Source organism: Miscanthus floridulus, chromosome 3, assembly GCF_019320115.1.
Source record: "Miscanthus floridulus cultivar M001 chromosome 3, ASM1932011v1, whole genome shotgun sequence".
NCBI lineage: Eukaryota > Viridiplantae > Streptophyta > Magnoliopsida > Poales > Poaceae > Miscanthus > Miscanthus floridulus.
The window spans coordinates 63,149,012-63,167,039 of NC_089582.1; the positions used below are offsets into that span (position 1 = coordinate 63,149,012).

At 45.5% G+C, this 18,028-nt stretch overlaps 1 protein-coding gene across 1 annotated transcript; it reads left to right on the plus strand.

Moving 5' to 3' along the window:
• The first annotated feature begins 8,817 nt into the window (after positions 1-8,817).
• On the plus strand, positions 8,818-9,342 carry LOC136543820 (uncharacterized mitochondrial protein AtMg00810-like). Its single transcript, XM_066536164.1, has one exon. It carries the CDS (start codon positions 8,818-8,820, stop codon positions 9,340-9,342), a length of 525 nt encoding a protein of 174 aa, XP_066392261.1.
• Positions 9,343-18,028: the final 8,686 nt, after the last annotated feature.

An 18,028-nucleotide genomic window follows, 5' to 3' on the forward strand; every position in this document is an offset into this window, starting at 1 on the left:
TTTGGCTAGCCTCGTAGCTTGAGTTGTTCATGAGCTTCTTGTCTCCTAAATTGCATCCTTTCTTTCTCATCCTTTCGTCGTGCTATCTTTTTGCTCTTTGATCTTTGACACTTTGTTGAACCTGTTGATTAGTTCGTCCACTTCCTATGAGAGAGTGTTTTTATTGTAGATCTTGTTTTATGGCACTCGTCTTCTTCCTCTTTGTTCCATAGCTACAGTGGTGGCTGGGTTTGCAGATTTATGCCAAACCATGGACATGCATAGCTTATATTCATTCATCTAGTTCTTCATGAGCTGTGTCTTCTTTGCGTGATGTTATTGGAGTTCATCATGTGCCTTACTTCATCTCCGATTTTAATTCATCTCATGACTTACCAAAATTGAATTGAGAGTTTCTTGTAGAGGTTAGTCTAACAAAATATCCAGCATCTACTAAAGCATACTATCAGCTCAAAAATCAACCTAGACACCACGTCTAATTTGATTTAGGAAGGCATTTTAACCTAAGCACCATGCTTAATTTAAAAGCCTTTGGAAGTAAAATCATCACACCTTTTGGTTCAAGAATAAAAGTAGACACCTTGTCTAATTTAATTCAGGAAAATAGTTTAAACTAAGCACCATGCCTAATTTAAAAGGTATATAAAAATACTTTAAAACCTAAGCATATACTATAGCAAACAAAGGTAGCATGAAAGCATTATAGAGATTTACTCAAATGGAGATGAAAGAACATGATTGTTATTTAGCAAATTGAGCATGTCTTGAAGGTAGAGACAACCAAGATAATTTAGCAAAATGGCAAGAGATGTTTTTAGGGAAGTCTATCCCCCAGCTTGAATTTTGCAACAAAATCAAGTTTGGATGATAGAACTCTTATGTGTGAATGTGATTCAATGTTGCATGATGATTGGTTGGACATACTTCGCATCATCATCATTCATCCTTTTTGCTTCAAACCTAGAATGGTTAGTGACAAAAATACCAGAAGGGGTATTTTCATAATTATATTTCTATGCTCATTTCACAAGGGCATTACAGCAAAAGGCAAAAGCTCATGTTATCTCACAAAAGTGCTTGTTTAGGACAAAAAGCTCATCCTTGGGAAACCTTCAAATTGCACTTCAAGTTGGTGAAATGGTTTCCCCTCCAACACCAATCTTTATGTACCTATCTCAAGATCCATGCCAACACACAACGAGATCTGCAATATTTATGATAACCAAACATGTCTACAACCACCCTTTCAAAAAATTTATGAATAGGAAGTATGAGGGGTTGAAGATCTCATGTATGGCAACGTTGGGGAGACTAATTGATTTAGGAGTTTTCTCACGTGAGCATGGATTTGATGAGGTGTTCATAAAGTAGCTTCCTTGCTCATTGATGTCATCTTCCTTTTCAAGCTCCAGGGTTGATTCTTCATGAATGCCCATAGGCAAAAATAGTGTCTCCATCATTCTATGCCTATGACATTCATTGGACGTTTTATTATCCAAAATTTCCCATGGATTGGTGACTCTTGGGTTGATCTTGTCTAAGGCCTCCTCCAAACTTTGATGAGTCATGTTTATTAAGGAGATTGACTTAAGCTCACCCTTTGGATCAGGTTTGGGTTCTATCCTTAAGGTTTTAGCCTTGTCCATCCCTTCAATGGCATATGAATTCTTAACATTTTCCAGCCATTGTCGTTGCTCTTCTTGGTCATCCTTGTGGTCTTCATGACTCCTATGCTTTAGTTGTCTTAGTGGATTTCTAGGATCATCACGAGACTTAGGAGAAAGAGCATCAGGGGATTCATTGAGGTCAAGAATGGGTTTAGATGAGGCATCTAATGTGGGCATAGAAGGGGAGAGGATAGGAATGGCTTCTAGATGGCTTAGCTCCCCTTCAATGGTTTCACTAGAAATTCCATCCTTGGGTTTTTCTAGATGTTTCCCATAGGAATTGGATTTAGGACGCTTTCTAAAAGATCCCTTCTTGAGAGGATTTGAATTATATTCACTTGAAGGTCTCTTATGTAGCAGAAAGTTTAAACTTTTCCCAAAATTAGCATTAAAAAGATCATCCTTAATTTCAACAGGGATTTCCAAAGGTGAAATTTCTTCTTCCCTCGAAGGATTCTGTGGTATTGACGGTTCGAGATTGATAGCTAAATCTTGGGATTGGAATAGTTGTGATTTGGCTATCAAAACTTCCCCTTCTTGATCGGGAGATGACTTCTTATCTTCCTCGGAGAGTTCATCATGAATGCTAGTGTAGGGAATGCGTCCAAGAATTTTGTCAAGGATAGTCCTTGCCTTACTAGCAGGCAAATGAAGGAAAGCGCCTCTAGAGGCCATATCAAGGAAATTCATGGAATCCTTATTAAGCCCATGTAAAAATGTTGAAGAAATATAGGGTCTTGAATGACAAGGTCAGGGTCCGTGGTGATGAGGTCATTAAAATGAGTCCATGACGTGCCAAGAGATTCTTGTTCTTTTTGTTTAAAAGATAGAACCTCAAATCGAAGGCGGACAACTCTAGAGATGGGAAAGAAAGCTAAACAAAATTTAGAGCATAGCGTTTCCCAATTTCCTTGCATACTTCCTATGGTTTGTCTATACCGTCATTTAGCTCTTTCCATCAAAGAGAACGGAAACAACTTCCACCTCAAAGTTTTGTTCGACATGCCAGTGATATGCAAGCATGCATAGGTCTGCTCAAACTCTTATAGGTGTGAGTATGGGTTTTCATCGCCTTCTCCTAAAAAGGATTGTTCCCGAATCATTTTTATAAAACATAGGCACAACTCATAACAAGGTGCTAGGATAGGCTCTGTAGATTTTGGTGGCTCTAGGCTTGCGCTCGTGGGTTTAGCATATTGATATATAGGTGTGTTATCCATGCTAAAATAAAAATTAAATCAAAAGAAAAGATACAAAGTTAAGCTAGGTTCGTAGTTAATTCAGCAACCGTTTCCCCGGCGACGGCGCTAGAAAGCTTGTTGGTATATTTAAGATGCACACAGATTAAAGTTCTGCAAGTGCACGGATATCGCTGTAGCTTTCACCCGAAAGTATTCCAAGTATCGTATCCACAGGGGCAATAACAATGTTAAGGATAAACAGGAGCATAGACAGAATAACTAAGGTTCTCTAGTTCTGACTTGGGTAAGCTATGTCTTCTACTATTCAACTAGGGACATTACTAAGGAAAGACACCAGTAGAGGATGCTTTCCGTAATAACCGGGTCCTCCTTGACCTACAGACGGGAGGTTGACTATAAAGGACTCAACAAGAATGTCACACTCACAATCTACCACTGGTCCAGAATGCAGGCTGCATCCACGATTAACCCAAGTCTATGCACCATGCTTACACTTATGATTAATAGTTTACTCCCCCTAGGAAGAGAATAAAGTACGCAAAAGAATCATGAACCTGATAAACAATATAAACACGATACTTACTTGAATCAGAAGTTGATTACTAGAGAAATTTTAGAAGCAAGCTCAAGTAGAACTTGATTTCGCCAAGGTATAAACCGTAGAGAGAGCACCAATAGGCCGACACCTACTCCAAACTCTTCCCTCACTATTTCTATTTACAAGACTAGATCCTAACTTAGAGGACTAATCTTCTCTTGATTGCTGGCTCTGATCCTAATGACAAGGATATGAATTAGGGTTTTAGGATGGCCTTAGGGAGGGGGGTAGGGGCTGCTATATATATGGGGAGCCATCAATCCTGAACCCTCGGATCAAACTGACTTAAAAGAACGATGTAGATATGATCTTTAAGGCAGTGGAGAACTGACGTCCGAAGGAGAGGCTGACATGTGGGGTCAGTAGGCCGGCTGGCCCCATATGTTATCCCCTCGAGGTCTGCTTCAGTGGGTTGCCTTCTAGAGTGTTCAAGAGTCTTCCCAAGTCGGTACTATCGTGGATAAACATGATTTACTTTGATGAATAAGTCTTCCTTGATGGTTTTCTGATTAAATCCTCCTGCAAACACAGATTCATCAAAACTCATGAAATTTATTAGTTTAAACCCCTATTCCTATGTTTAGTGATGGAATTACGTATATATGTAGGATATATTGATGTTGGTGACCGTCAACAGAGTCTAGAAGAGTCTTCTAGGTCTGGTATAGCTCTTTTGTAATTCTTTTATTTAGCATTTACTTTATTCAGTACTTTATTTGTTGTACTTTATTCTAGTATTATTGCTTTGCTTTACTAAAGTACTTGTTCGTTATTGTTCATCATTAGTGAGCTTAGGTGCTTATTGTTTGACATTAGCAGCATATGTTATCTTATTATTAGTAGTCTTTCGTTAGTATTGGTTCCACCATCTAGTTAGGGTGCTTTGATCTCATTTCATCAGAGCTCGGATTGAAGTAGTAAGCCTATAGATTAAGTGAGGTGCTTAGGCTATAGATTACATGTGGATACGGCTAGGCCTCCGGATAGATTGTGGTAGGTGGCAAGTGGTGACAGCCTTGTCCATTCTCTGTATTCCACCACGTTAGGTCTAGTAATTAAATCGTAGGGCTCGTGGCAGACCTTGTCTATTTAACTATCCTAGTTGTTAGGCGGGTTGTGCCCTGAACTACTAGTGCATTTCTCCTAGTCATTTATTTATCCTTAGTCTCTGAAAGATAAATCGCTCGCTCTCCCACCTAGCTATCTCTAGTGTAGCTTGTTTAGTAGTTTAGTAGGTAGTTCATACACAACCCACTCATTATCGTTTACCTACCTAGGATACACTTAGGCTTTCCCTTAGCAATCCTACCAATAAATATAAGTTCTAGCCTTCTTCCTTCCTATGGAAAAAATATAAATTTAACACTCGGTACTCACCGAGCGAAATGCTACGCGATAGTTCTGTGTGCTTGTGGAATTCCTCCACTAGTCGTTAAGAAGTATCACCACCACGACAATCAACATGCGATGGCAGGTCTCCTACACTCGGTGCCCTCCGAGCTCTAGAGCACTCTTGCCAGGAAGGACATGGTGAAGGAGGCCTAGGACGCAGTCAAGAATATGTGGATCGGGGATGAACGCGCTCGTGAGGCCAGCGCGCAGCAGCTCCACTGGGACTTCAGCAACATCACCTTCAAGGAAGGTGAGTCTGTTGGAACCGGTGGTGACCACTGAGTTTACGATCTTAGAGCTGTCTTACAGCCAGCCCAGCTCCTTACCATGAGCCTGCACTCCCACAGGTCCCAGGTCCAACGGAGCTACAACATATAAGGCCTTTGGACCTTACTCAACCCAAAAGACTAGCCTGATAGGTGGGGGCTTCTTTCACCTTATATGTTGTGCTCCCCCACCATCGCTACACGATGTGGGACAAAACCCCAACAATCTCCCCCTTAGTCACACATCGGGGTGCCCCCGCCATATGTGTGATGCTCGAGATTTTTTTATCGGGTTTAGCTTTTTTTACCATGGGCTCATGATACCAATTGTTGGAACCGGTGGTGACCACCGAGTTCACGATCTTGGAGCTGGCTTACAGCCGGCCCAACTTGTTACCACGAGCTTGCGCTCCCACAGGTCCTAGGTCCACCGGAGCTACCACATATAAGGCCTTTGGGCCTTACTCAACCTAAAAGACTAGCCTGATAGGTGGGGGCTTCTTCCGCCTTATATGTTATGCTCCCCTGCCATCGCTACATGAGTCCCACATCATGTAGCGATGGTGGGGGAGCACAACATATAAGGCGGAAGAAGCCCCCACATATCAGGCTAGTCTTTTGGGTTGAGTAAGGCCCAAAGGCCTTATATGTTGTAGCTCCGGTGGACCTGTGACATGTGGGAGCGTAGGCTCGTGGTAACGAGCCGGGCCGGCTGTAAGCCAGCTCCAAGATCGTGAAGTCGGTGGTCACCTCCAGTTCCAACAGAGTCCATCGATGAGTTCGGCATCCGCATCAACACCCTCGCCAACAATCTTCGCTCCCTCGGCGACAACATCACCAACGTTGAGGTAGTAAAGAAGTTGCTACAGGTGGTCCCAATCGGCTGAATCAGGTAGCAGTCTCCCTCGAGATGTTCCTCGACTTGAACAACATCATAGTTGAGGAGGTGATTAGGAGGCTACGCGTCTTCGAGGAGCTAACCAAGCCAAAGTAGGTCACGGACGCCATGGGGCGCCTGATGCTCTGCGAGGAGGACTGGGACACCCACCATAAGGCATGCCATGAGCAGGAGAACTTCGGCGGGAGCATAGGCTCTAGCAACCACAGGAAGCATCGAGGGCGCAGATGCAGGTGTGGTAGTGTAGGATCCTCATTACATGATGTTCGCGATGGCCAGAACATGGGCGCCGGGAACGCTGGTGGCGGGAGGCCACCACCCAGTGATCACTACAAGAACTGCGGCAAAACTGTCCATTAGACCGAAGACTGCCATGGGAAGAAGAAGAACGTAACCCACATCACGTAGGCCGAAGAAGACGAAGGGGCGCTATATACATCACGGCGGAAACTGAGGTAACCACGTCGCCCAAGTCCCCTTCACTTCTAAGGCCGACGCCACCTGCCGTTGATCCGTAGACCCGGGTCCACCTCGATGAACACAACGTCCTCCTCCACCTCAACAACGAGGAAGAGAAGGAGGCCGTGGGACCTTGCCACTAGGTGCTCAACACCGGTGCAACGAACCACATGATGGGGTCGCAGAACATCTTCGCCAAGCTGAACACCGCCATCACTGGAACTATCAAGTTCAGTGATGGGTTGGTGGTCACCATTGAAGGGAAGGGCACTGTTCTCTTCGGCTGCAAGACCGATGAACATTGTCACCTTGATGGGGTCTACTACATCCCGTGCCTCACCACGAACATCATCAGCATTGGCCAGATGGATGAGGATGGGTTCAAGGTTGACATCAAATCTGGCATCCTGCACCTCTTCGACCTGCGGTGTCAACTCCTTGCGAAGGTGCACCGCTCACCGAGCCAGCTCTACTACCTCAACACAAACATCGCTGCCCCGGTGAGCCTCACCGCTCATGTCGGCAACATTGCCTGGCGCTAGCATGAATGGTATGGGCACCTCAACTTCCAGTCGCTGTGCAAGCTGGGACCCGAGGATCTTGTGAAGGGACTGCCGGTGATCGATCTCATCGAGCAAGTCTGCAAGGAGTGCGTCTTAGCAAAGCAGAAGCGGGCACCATTTCCCTAGGCTGTAAAGTACTAGGCTCAGGAGGAGCTTGAGCTGGTCCATGGTGACCTTTGCGGCCTGATCTTGCCACCAACCCTGGCCGGGAACGTCTACTTCCTGCTACTCATTAATGAGTGGCTCATGCTCCTATGCACGAAGGGAGATGCACCAGCGGCGATCATGGCGTTCCAGGCCCATGTCGAGCGCGAGACCGGCAAGAAGCTAAAAGTGCTCTACACTGATAATGGTGGTGAGTTCACCTCAGTCGAGTTTGGTGAACACTGTGCAGGAGAAGGAATCCAACATGACTTCTCGGCACCATACTCGCCACAACAAAATGGTGTTGTGGAATGCCAAAACCAAATGATTGTGGGGATGGCAAGAAGCATCCTATGCACGCGCGACATGCCTGGCCACTTCTGGGGTGAGGTGGTGCAGACCAATGTACTCCTCAACTGAGCACCCACCAGTGCGCTCGATGGGAAGACAATGTACCAGGCGTGGTATGGGAAGAAGCCGCTCGTTCACTTCCTTAAGGTGTTCGGGTGCGTCGCCTACATGAAGCACGTCCGCCCGCACCTGTCCAAGCTCAACAATCGCAGGGAGAAGGTCGTCTTCATCGTCTACGAAGCGGGATCCAAGGCATATCGTTTCTATGATCCCATTGCTGCCTACATCATCATCTCCTGAGATGCTGTGCTCGACGAGAATGCGCGCTGGGACTAGGGTACAGTGGTGCCTCCGCTGACGTCAACATGGAGCCGTTCACCATCGACCAAGAGTACGAGCTCCGGCACCAAGCTTCCACACCACCGCCATCAAGATCGACATCGCGTGCGCCTGTGACATCGTCCCTAGGCCCAACGTCGCCCGTACCAGCCTCACCGTCACCAACCTCTCTGATCGCCCCCACAGGGATGCCAGTCAAGTTCACGATGCCGCTCAGTGCCGACCCAAACCTTGATGCTGATGACGATGAGTAGGAGGAGCATAGGTACAGAACACTCGACAACATCCTTGGCACAGACGCCGTGCTCGGGCTGGCGCACCATGACATCAAGGAAGCCAAGCTGCATGCCTGGAGGAGCCCAAATTGCTGAAGGAAGCAGATGGTGACCCAAACTAGGCCGCTGCAATGGAGGAGGAGATGAAATCGATCCACGACAATGACACCTGGTCGCTAGTCGAGCTCCCGCGCGGACACCGCGCTATCGGCTTGAAGTAGGTGTACAAGGTCAAGCATGATGAGAATGCGGCATCATCAAGTACAAAGCCCGCCTCATCGCTAAGGGCTACATATAGACTCCTGGCATCGATTTCAAGGAGGTGTGTTCGCCCCGTTGCTCACCTAGAGTCAGTGCGGCTACTCCTCGCCGTCGCAGCACACTATGGCTGGTCCGTCCATCACATGGACATGAAGTCAACGTTCTTGAACGGTAAACTCTATGAGGAGGTGTATGTTCAACAGCTGCCCAGGTTCATCGACGGCAAACACAAGCACAAGGTGCTCCGACTTCAGAAGGCGCTATACGGTCTTCGTCAAGCTCCACGAGCGTGGAACCAGAAGCTCATCGCCTCACTAATGGTGCTCAGTTTCACTCACTACATCGACGAGCATGGGATGTACACCCATGGAAAAGGTGAAGAGCACCTGATCGTAGGCGTGTATGTCGACGATAATTATCACCGGTGGCGATGCAGGTGCTGTGACCAGATTCAAGACGCAGATGAAGAACACCTTCTGCATGAGTGACCTCGGGCTCCTCTCCTACTACCTCGGTCTGGAGGTCACGCAGGGAGCCCACGGGATCACACTCTGGCAAGGCGCCTACGCCACCAAGATCCTCGAGAAGGCGGGGCTAGCTGCATGCAATCCAAGCGCCACTCCCATGGAGATGAAGCTGAAGCTATTGAAGGAAGGCTCGACGCCGAGCGTGGATGCTACTGAGTACCGCAGCCTAATCGGCAGCCTTAGGTACTTGTGCAATTCCAGACCTAACCTGGCATATGCTGTGGGATACCTCGGTCGGTTCATGGAGGCGCCGTGTCAAGAGCATCTCGTAGCTGTCAAGCGTGTCCTCCGCTATGTGGCAGCCATGTTGCACTGGGGTGTGCACTACCATCCGGGAGGAAAGAACGGAGCTGCACTGAAGCTGCTGGGCTACTCCGACCAGTGTTATCATAAACGCTAAACGGTAAACAATCGGTCACCTGCCGTTTAGCCCATTATTCGAGCAAAACGGACGTTTAAACGGACAAAACAACTGTTTAAACGGTCAAAACAACCAATTAAACGGAAACGATGTACCATCGTGTAACGTTTAAACGGTGTGTAAACGGGCTAAACGGACATTTAGGCGAACAGTGACTCCGACAGCGACTTGGTAGGTGACGTCAATGATCGGAAAAGCATCAGTGGCCTCATCTTCTTCCTTGCCGGCAGGCCGATTGCGTGGCAGTCGGCGAAGCAAAGGGTGGTCACGCTGTCTACCTGCAAGGCAGAATACATCGCGGTCACTAGAGCTGCGTGCGAGGGAGTTTGGCTGGCTGAGCTCGTCGGAGCAGCAGTCCTTGTGCCCACGCTCAAGGTGGACAACAAGTCCGCCCTTGCACTGATGAAGAACCTTGTGCATGAAGACCGGAGTAAGCACATAGACAAAGTTCCACTTCATTCGAAAATGCTGCGACAGGAAGCTGATCGACATTGAGTTTGTCGGCACAGAGCTACAGCTGAGTGACATCCTCACCAAGGCGCTTGGTCGCGTTTGGTTCCAGGAGCTCCGTGGTGGGACCGGCATGAAAGATTTAGTGTAGATGCTCTGGGACTTAGGAAGAGATTGTTTGAATAAGCCCTGAGCGTGCCGCACTTAGTTGATGCCTAATCTTAGCTAGTTGCTGACTGCGCTCTAGCTCTTTGTGGCTGGCGCAAGGCGCGCATGACGTGCTCTCTCCACGGCACGGCCCAGGGCGCTGGATGGCAGCGACCAAGCACGAGCGTGCCGTGATCCTCTCGGACATTCTTGGCCATGTAACAATGCATGTACTTAGTTTATATTCAAGTTCGATCAACAGAAAATGCTGCCGCTTTGCAGCACCAAATACTTGTGTCCACCTGTGATCGCGTGTGTTCTAATCCGTCTCTCTTCCATCACCGGGATTCTATCAGCAGCCACGGTCACGGTTTAGCCACGTGGATCTCAGCCACAGTAACATGGAAAAGTATCGACCAAGCCCTGTATGTTACTGTAGCCACGGTACGGTGGCGTGCTGCTTTTTATTCTTATAGATCTTGAGATTAACATAACTCTATCATCTGATGTCTGATTAAAGTGTATTGGTGTCAACCCGAAAGCATTCGACGAGCTCTACGCATTGATGGTCTCCGCTCATCCATCTGAGCAATAGATCAAAAAGTCAAAGTTTTAGCCTTCCTTTAAAGCTGGTCAACCTTCGCTAAAAAACATGACCCATATAGAAAAACGAATTTATGCAAAGCGTTCTGGGGTATTACAGTCTTATTCAAAAAAATTATATAAATATCATCTATTTTGTTATGACCTATTTTATCATTAAAGATACTTTAATAATGGTTTATATATTTCATAATTTACATAAAAATTGAATAAGACGAACGGTCAAACAAGGTATCTGAAAGTAAAAAACATCACTTATTTTGGGACGGAGAGAGTATTGTAGTATATTGAGTACGTAGAGAATGTGGGGAAGCGAGAGTCACTATAACCGCGTGAATCGTTTCTTCTCGGTCTTATGTAATGATTTTGTGCAAGAAACATTTTTGCGGGATAGCCTATATTAAAACGAAGCTAACATAATTAGTTTCATAATTTTCCATCACTAAAGAATTAACTATGTATTTCACAAGCAAAAAGAAATTTTAATTCTAATAAATGTAAACATCATTTGTGGTGCAAACACATTTTTAAAAGGTTACGCGCCATGGGGACCGCTCGCGCCCCCTCCCACTTACCACATGCATCCCATGTGCAACATCCAATTTACTTTCGAAACATGCAGATTTAACACTTGCAACATACGTCTGAGAGACAGATGAAACACGTAAAACATGCGTTTGAAACACTTGCAAAAACACTTAAAAATCATTGCAAACATACGCAACGTCTAGATAAAACACTTGAACATATGTGTGAAACATATGTAACATCCAAATAAACACACTTGCAACATACGTCTGCAAAAACATATGAAACATGGGGGCAGACGCCTGCAACATACATGTACAACCATTGCAACATAAGCAACATCTCGATCTACTTTTGCAACATCCATATAAGACACTTGCAAGATACCTCTAAAACATCTAAAATATTTAAAATGTACACTTGCAACATGCATCGTATCCTGGTGCGGCCTCCTCCGCCATCTGCATGCCGCCGTAGCCGTAACAGGAGGCGAGGCTGGAGAGCTTCCGCGCTAGGGTCCAGCACTTCTCTTTGCGCTGGCGGTGCCTGTCGGCGTCGTCGTGTGGGGCGGGCGGTGGAGCAGGAGCAGTGGCAGGAGCAGCAGCACAGGCGCGTGGAACAGGAGTAGGAGCAATGGGGCGGGTGATGGAGCAGGAGCGGAGCAAGCAGGGTAGGCGTCCTGAGCAATGGAAGGAATGGACGCGGGAGGTTATTGGGATGGTCCATTGGCCTAGGATGCATGGGGCATCTAGACGGGTCGCACGCCCTGCACATAGCATTTTCATTTTTATCGTGGTCTCCTAGGTGATGGGGATGGGATTCCCGACCTTCTGTCACGTGGAGGTAACTATTGATTTAGTGAAGATGCGACACACTGATCCGGATTTAGATCACCCGAATCATGCAACCATAGCATATCTACAATTAAATTTGTTTTGGCTACGAATATGCTTAAGCGATTCATGCAAATTCTTTATACCGTAAATAATGTTGCCACATCTCTAATGGTCAAACAAGAGCATATAATTCTTTATCATACGTAGAATAATTCAAAACATGCTCATTCAATTTCTCGCTAAAGTAAGAAATGGGTTTAGCTTCTTATATCAAAACGTCACCAATTCCAACTCCATTAGCATCATGTTCAATCTCAAAAGTTTTATCAAATTAGAAAGTTGCAGCAATGGAGCATGAGTAAGCTTGACCCTTAAAAGAGTAAAGGACGCCCCATGTTCTTCTCCTTGATGGAACACAACGTCCTTCTTTGTCAGCTTGTTTAATCGGCCTACAATGGTACTAAAATTTTTAAAAAAGCTAAAAATAGGTGGGGGATGTTAACATTTCTTAGCATCACTCTTTACTAAGTTGTCATCCCTAGCATGATGCCAAAAATATGTGGTTGGTAATTATTAATGACACTTGTAAACTCTGAGGAAATTATATATGTTAAAGTAAAGTATCCGCAAGCGCACAGATAATATACATTGTAGCAGTTCACCCGGGAGTATACCGAGTATCGTTATTTATATTTTAACCACAGGGAGGAGCTATGGGTTTGTTGGCATAGAGATATTGACAAATATGTATACCTATGATAAAACCACTCTCATGCTATGGCAGGGGTAAGTTAATTGATAAATAAATGATAAGTGTAAAGCATTGATAATAATTCCAGAGATAGAAATAGATACTCATAAAATATAGTATGGCTAGGCAGGAGATTTGGTAAGAGCAAAAGATTCATAAGTCATTCCATATTTACTAAGTCTTTTGTACACCCAAGTATATACACTCTCATTTATAGCATAATTAACTCTGGATCTATGCATAAGGAATATTACTAAGAAAGATCAAGAACAAAGCATGTCTCCCTTCACAACCGTGTTCTACTTCCTCTACAAACAGGGAGTGGACTACAAAGTACTCAACGGGAGTGTCACATCCGCGATCTACCACATGACCTAGAGTGCAGAATGCATCCACAGGTAAACAATATCTAAGCACCATGCTTACATGATGTCGACCACTTAACCCACACGCGTCTTGGGCTAAGCGCTTTGTGAACATATGCATAAACTCATCATTAATCATAACTATATCAAGCATATATCTAGAGCAAACTAGGAACATAACAAATATCAACATAATAGTGAAGTAGCACAAAGTCATAAATAAAGAGATACAATGGCTATACTAGTCTCCAAACGGCGGATCCTGAATCCTGAGCAATAGCCCACACTCTACTTGAACCTTGCTAGCTAGCCTATACTTTTGAAGAATTGGAGCTCTATTCTCTTCTCTCTAGAAACCCTAGTTTCTGATTTGATATTGACTTATGGCAGCGTACTCTGGAGGGGGGCAGGGGCTAGTTATATAGGCCAGAGCGTTAATCCTGAGCCCTCGGATCAAACCGACTTGAATAAACGGCGTAGATGCAATCTAGGAGGCGGTGGAGGAACCGACGTTGAAGCGGAGGCTGACATGTGGGACTAGGGGGCTAGGCGGCCTACAGATGGGGCTAGCCGTCCCCACCTGTCATCCCCTCAGGGTCCGCCTCGGGGGGGATGCCTTCTGGAACCTTTTGGAGTATGTTTCGCCATGGATAAGCGCAGTTTTATTTGACGTTTTGATCCCCCTTGCCAGTTTTCTAGAATAACACTGCTGAAAACACAGATTCACCAAAACTTGTGGAAATTGTCAGTTTAAACCCCTAAGTCTATTTTAGTGATCTTTTTTATGCATTTGTTCAAGTTATGTTGACGGTTTATGATAGATGATAACTACCGTCAACAAACTCCCCTAAGCTTAACCTTTGCTCGTCCCTGAGTAAAGCTAAACTTAACAATGGATCAGGAGTTGTTGCGATATTTTCAATCCTCAATAGTACACATGCGTTCAACAAAGAATTCTCCTCCGGATTAAAATCTATCGATCTATCTTTCAAACTTACCCATATTATCTTCAACCATGGGGCTTTTTGAGCTTTCACTTGGGTCTTGAGCAATTGAAAGATAGAACAATCAAGTCAAGCACTATGTCTCAAGTTCTTTGTTGAACCATTGTTCTGGAGTTTTTATAAGTTTTCAAAATAAAACTTAGAGATTCTATTGTATGACACTCTCAAGTCTCTCATATATATATGGTATTTGTGGGTCCTTCCCAAGGCAATAGTGATGTTATGCCTTTTCTTCTCCTACTACTAAGGCTTATATGGAGTTCATAGGAGTGGTAAATGTATGAGAAAGCATACTTGCAATACATATATTGTAAAGTCAAATAATGGATCCAAAGAGATTTGAGTCATACAATCAAATCAAGATGTGCATGTGTGTGGAATATGGTGGATATATATGGTGGCTAGCCTAATTCTACTATGCTCCTTTAAAACATATCTCTTCTTTGGAACTTTGGAAACAATTGCAAGAAAACATGGGCTATCTTATTCATCTCACTTTTTTTCAGGCGGGCATCTAAGTACCCATTGTTTTAGATATCTCGGACACTTGTCTATTTTTTCAATTCTTTTTCTTTCTCTCTTCTTATTTTTTTATGAATAACTCTTGCATAGCCCATGGCTCTTTTTCTACAACAAAACTGTTGAGAGATAGCAACAAGAACTTAGAGCATTTATTTGGTGGAAAACCTATCAAGCATGTTTTTGACATTTTCTCCCAGTGTAGGAGTAAAACATTTTTGGGTGGATCTAAATGAAATGCATATTTTTGCGCCTACCCCCAGTGTAGGAGTAGTGTATATGTGGATGGTGTGTACGTGATCTTGATTTTAAGAGCATAACAAAACTCTCATAAGGCATCAATAAAGTTTGACCAAACTCAATGCAATGCAAGCAACATAAATGAGTGAAAGTTTTCCTAGTCTAAATATCATATTTGACTCTTGTAGGAATTCAAACTTTGTCATACAGGATCTCATCATGTTGTATTTTTATGTTTTTTAAAAGATAAATCTTCAGAATTCAAGTGTCACTTGGAACAAGATAAATAGCAGCTTAGACCTTCTCATATCATATCCATCAATTACCTAGACTTAGATCAAGCATATGCTACCCATGAGTTTCAAGTTCAGAGCAAATTCTCATGGCAAATCAATTTCATCTAAAACTTGGGAGAATTCAAGGCTGAAAACTAGGTACTTGAAAGAAATTATAACATAGCAACTATTCATCATTTCCATCATGTGAGATCATCTTCAAGTTCTTTTTATTTATCTAGCTCTTAAAAACAAGAAAGGAAACTAAAACACATCTTAACAAACATAATTAAACTTAAACTATATACACACTCTTTTTTACTTGGTTTTCATTTATTTATTTTAGATCACACTATAATAGTATATATATAAAAGACAAAGGCAAATTTTTATTTTGTTTTTGGGTTATGCATTGTGGGGGTATTAACCCCTATACCCTTATGGCTAAGCTTGGGCTGGCCTAGATCGACAGGTCCGGTCCACCCGAAAGACGACGTGCGGCCCAGCTAACCTGATCTGAGTCCCGCACAAGGAATCAAGATGGATTTGGCGATCAAGTAGGATCCTGGTCGGTTAGAATAGGAATCCTTATCCGGCCACATATGGCAATTGTAATTGACTAGGATTAGTTTCCAGATCTGTAACCCTACCCCCTGGACTATATAAGGCGGGCAGGGGACCCCTCTAAAAACATCTCTCATTGACATACATCAATACAAATCAGATGCAGAACGTAGGTATTACGCCTTCTTGACGGCCGAACCTAGATAAAACCTCATGTCTGTCTTGCGTCACCATCTTGTTTGGGGCTTGCGCATCTGTCTACCGATAATCTACTACCTTGGGCATACACCTAGGTAGACTGTCGACCATATTTTGTCGACAGTGGCACGCCAGGTAGGGGGTGTGTGTGCTGCTCTCCAAGCAAACAAGATGGTCATCATCTCTGGCTCCATGGCTACGCCGAACGGCCTCACGTTCACCGTCGGCCAGATCACCTGGACCACCGGCTCCGATGACTCCATCGCCATGACCACGGAGGAGGCGTGGATTCAGTCTGCGCCGACCACTACTTCACCTGCATCGGCTATGGCTCCGACCACGACGGATACGGCTCTGACCACTATGGATATGGCTCCGACCACGATGGATCTGGCTCCGACCATGGTACATCTGGCTCTGACCACGCCTACGTCACCTTCAGCCACGCCGAGAACTCGTCATCTGCTTCCCCGCTACAAAGGGAAGCAGATCGACAACACCGACCTGCTCGACTCCATCGATCGGGTCGGCACCAAACTCGCTAAAACCCTAGCTCTGGTAAGTACGATTCAAAGTCAACCTAACAAGCAGGTAACCACTCCCCACAACAGATCTACCCGACCAGCTCGAACCAGTCGTCCTACATGACTTGGAACAGATCTCGTGGTCATATCTACTCCTGAGGGGAGCTCCACTCGTCGCCAGCCGACCTTCGCAATGAGTCTCTGACTCTCCGAGTACAAAGCCTCGATGGAGAACCACCAGGTCTAGCCCTACGGCCTATAAAACGCTGCCTCCAGCTACGCGTACAACCTACAACACCGCTCGGATCTGTGTTTTATGCGCCGACCTCGGCCGAAGCCACGCAACTTTGTCAACATGATCTGGATTGAAGATTATCATGAAGGATCCGTCCACACGGTCCAAGAGGGTGACTCCAGCTCCTCGTCTAGCACCGCATCTAATGCCTCCGTCCACACCAAGCTCCAGCATCACGGAGATGAAGGCGTCGAATACGATCTGGATATCCTAGATCATGCCCCGGGGTTCCCGCAATTCCCATCTTTCCCGCCAAGGCGAGGGGGTTTGATCAACGTTGTTAGCAATGATGAACCACCGGCAGTTGACAAAACAGAACAAGAAAGAACTGCACGCGAAGCATGCAACATTGACCAGTTTAATCGCTGGCAAATTGAAGCCGAAGCAGACCAGGAGGCACGGCGCATAAGGGTCCAGCCACGTGACCTCAACGATGCTTTCGACAGGGTGGGAGACAAACAAGTCTTTAGGACTCCAAGTGCCAACGTAGCCGTCACCATGGCGACAATGCAATGGCTACCGAACACCCCAGAAACCCAAGCAGTTCGCGATGAAATACAAGCCTATCTGACGGCTACTATGGCCCAGACCGCGGAGATTGCAAACCAAGCTCGGGCTCCATCCGTATCAGTCGAGTCAAGCCACAGCTGCCAGCACCCAAGTCATTCATAGCCACTCAACCAACGTGGCTCGCGCAACAATGATGGCCATGATGGTGGCCAGAATGACAACCGCCGTCGGGACAATGACCGCCGGGACAACCACAACAATCGCCGCGATAACCACGGCCACAGGGCTAATCCAGATGGCAATCGAGATCGCTGTGATGGCAATAACGATCTCCGCCATTACCTCGGTGGACGCGATCTATGCGCTCGCATCAACCAGAGAGCTGACGATCGAGCATCCTATGAAAGCCATCACCGTATGGAGTATGACACCACCCACGGCCCACCGGGTCTGAAGAAGTTTACTCCACACCTTCGCCAAGTCATATGGCCCAAGAATTTCAAGCTCGAGAAACTTTAGAAGTACGACGGCAAGGAAAACCTCGAATTATGGGTCATGCTCTACGAAACTGCGTGCAGATCAGCCATGGCTGACGAGCACGTCATGTCTAACTACTTCCCAGTCGCTGTTGGTCATGCAGGTCACCAATGGCTGGTCAGCTTGCCGGCGAACTACTTTGATTCTTGGCAGGAGCTTAAGTAAGCCTTCATCGACAATTTCATCGCCACTTGTGAACAACCCTGATGAGGACATCAACACTGATCATACATCCACGCCGTCCACGCCGACACCTGCTGGTCCTATTACCCGTGCTCGTGCTCGAATACTTAATCATCAAGTGAGTTCCTTCTTGAGC

What these genes read in the sequence shown, in the direction of transcription:
- LOC136543820 (XM_066536164.1), top strand. Translation starts at nt 8,818, where the DNA reads ATGTCGACGATAATTATCACCGGTGGCGATGCAGGTGCTGTGACCAGA.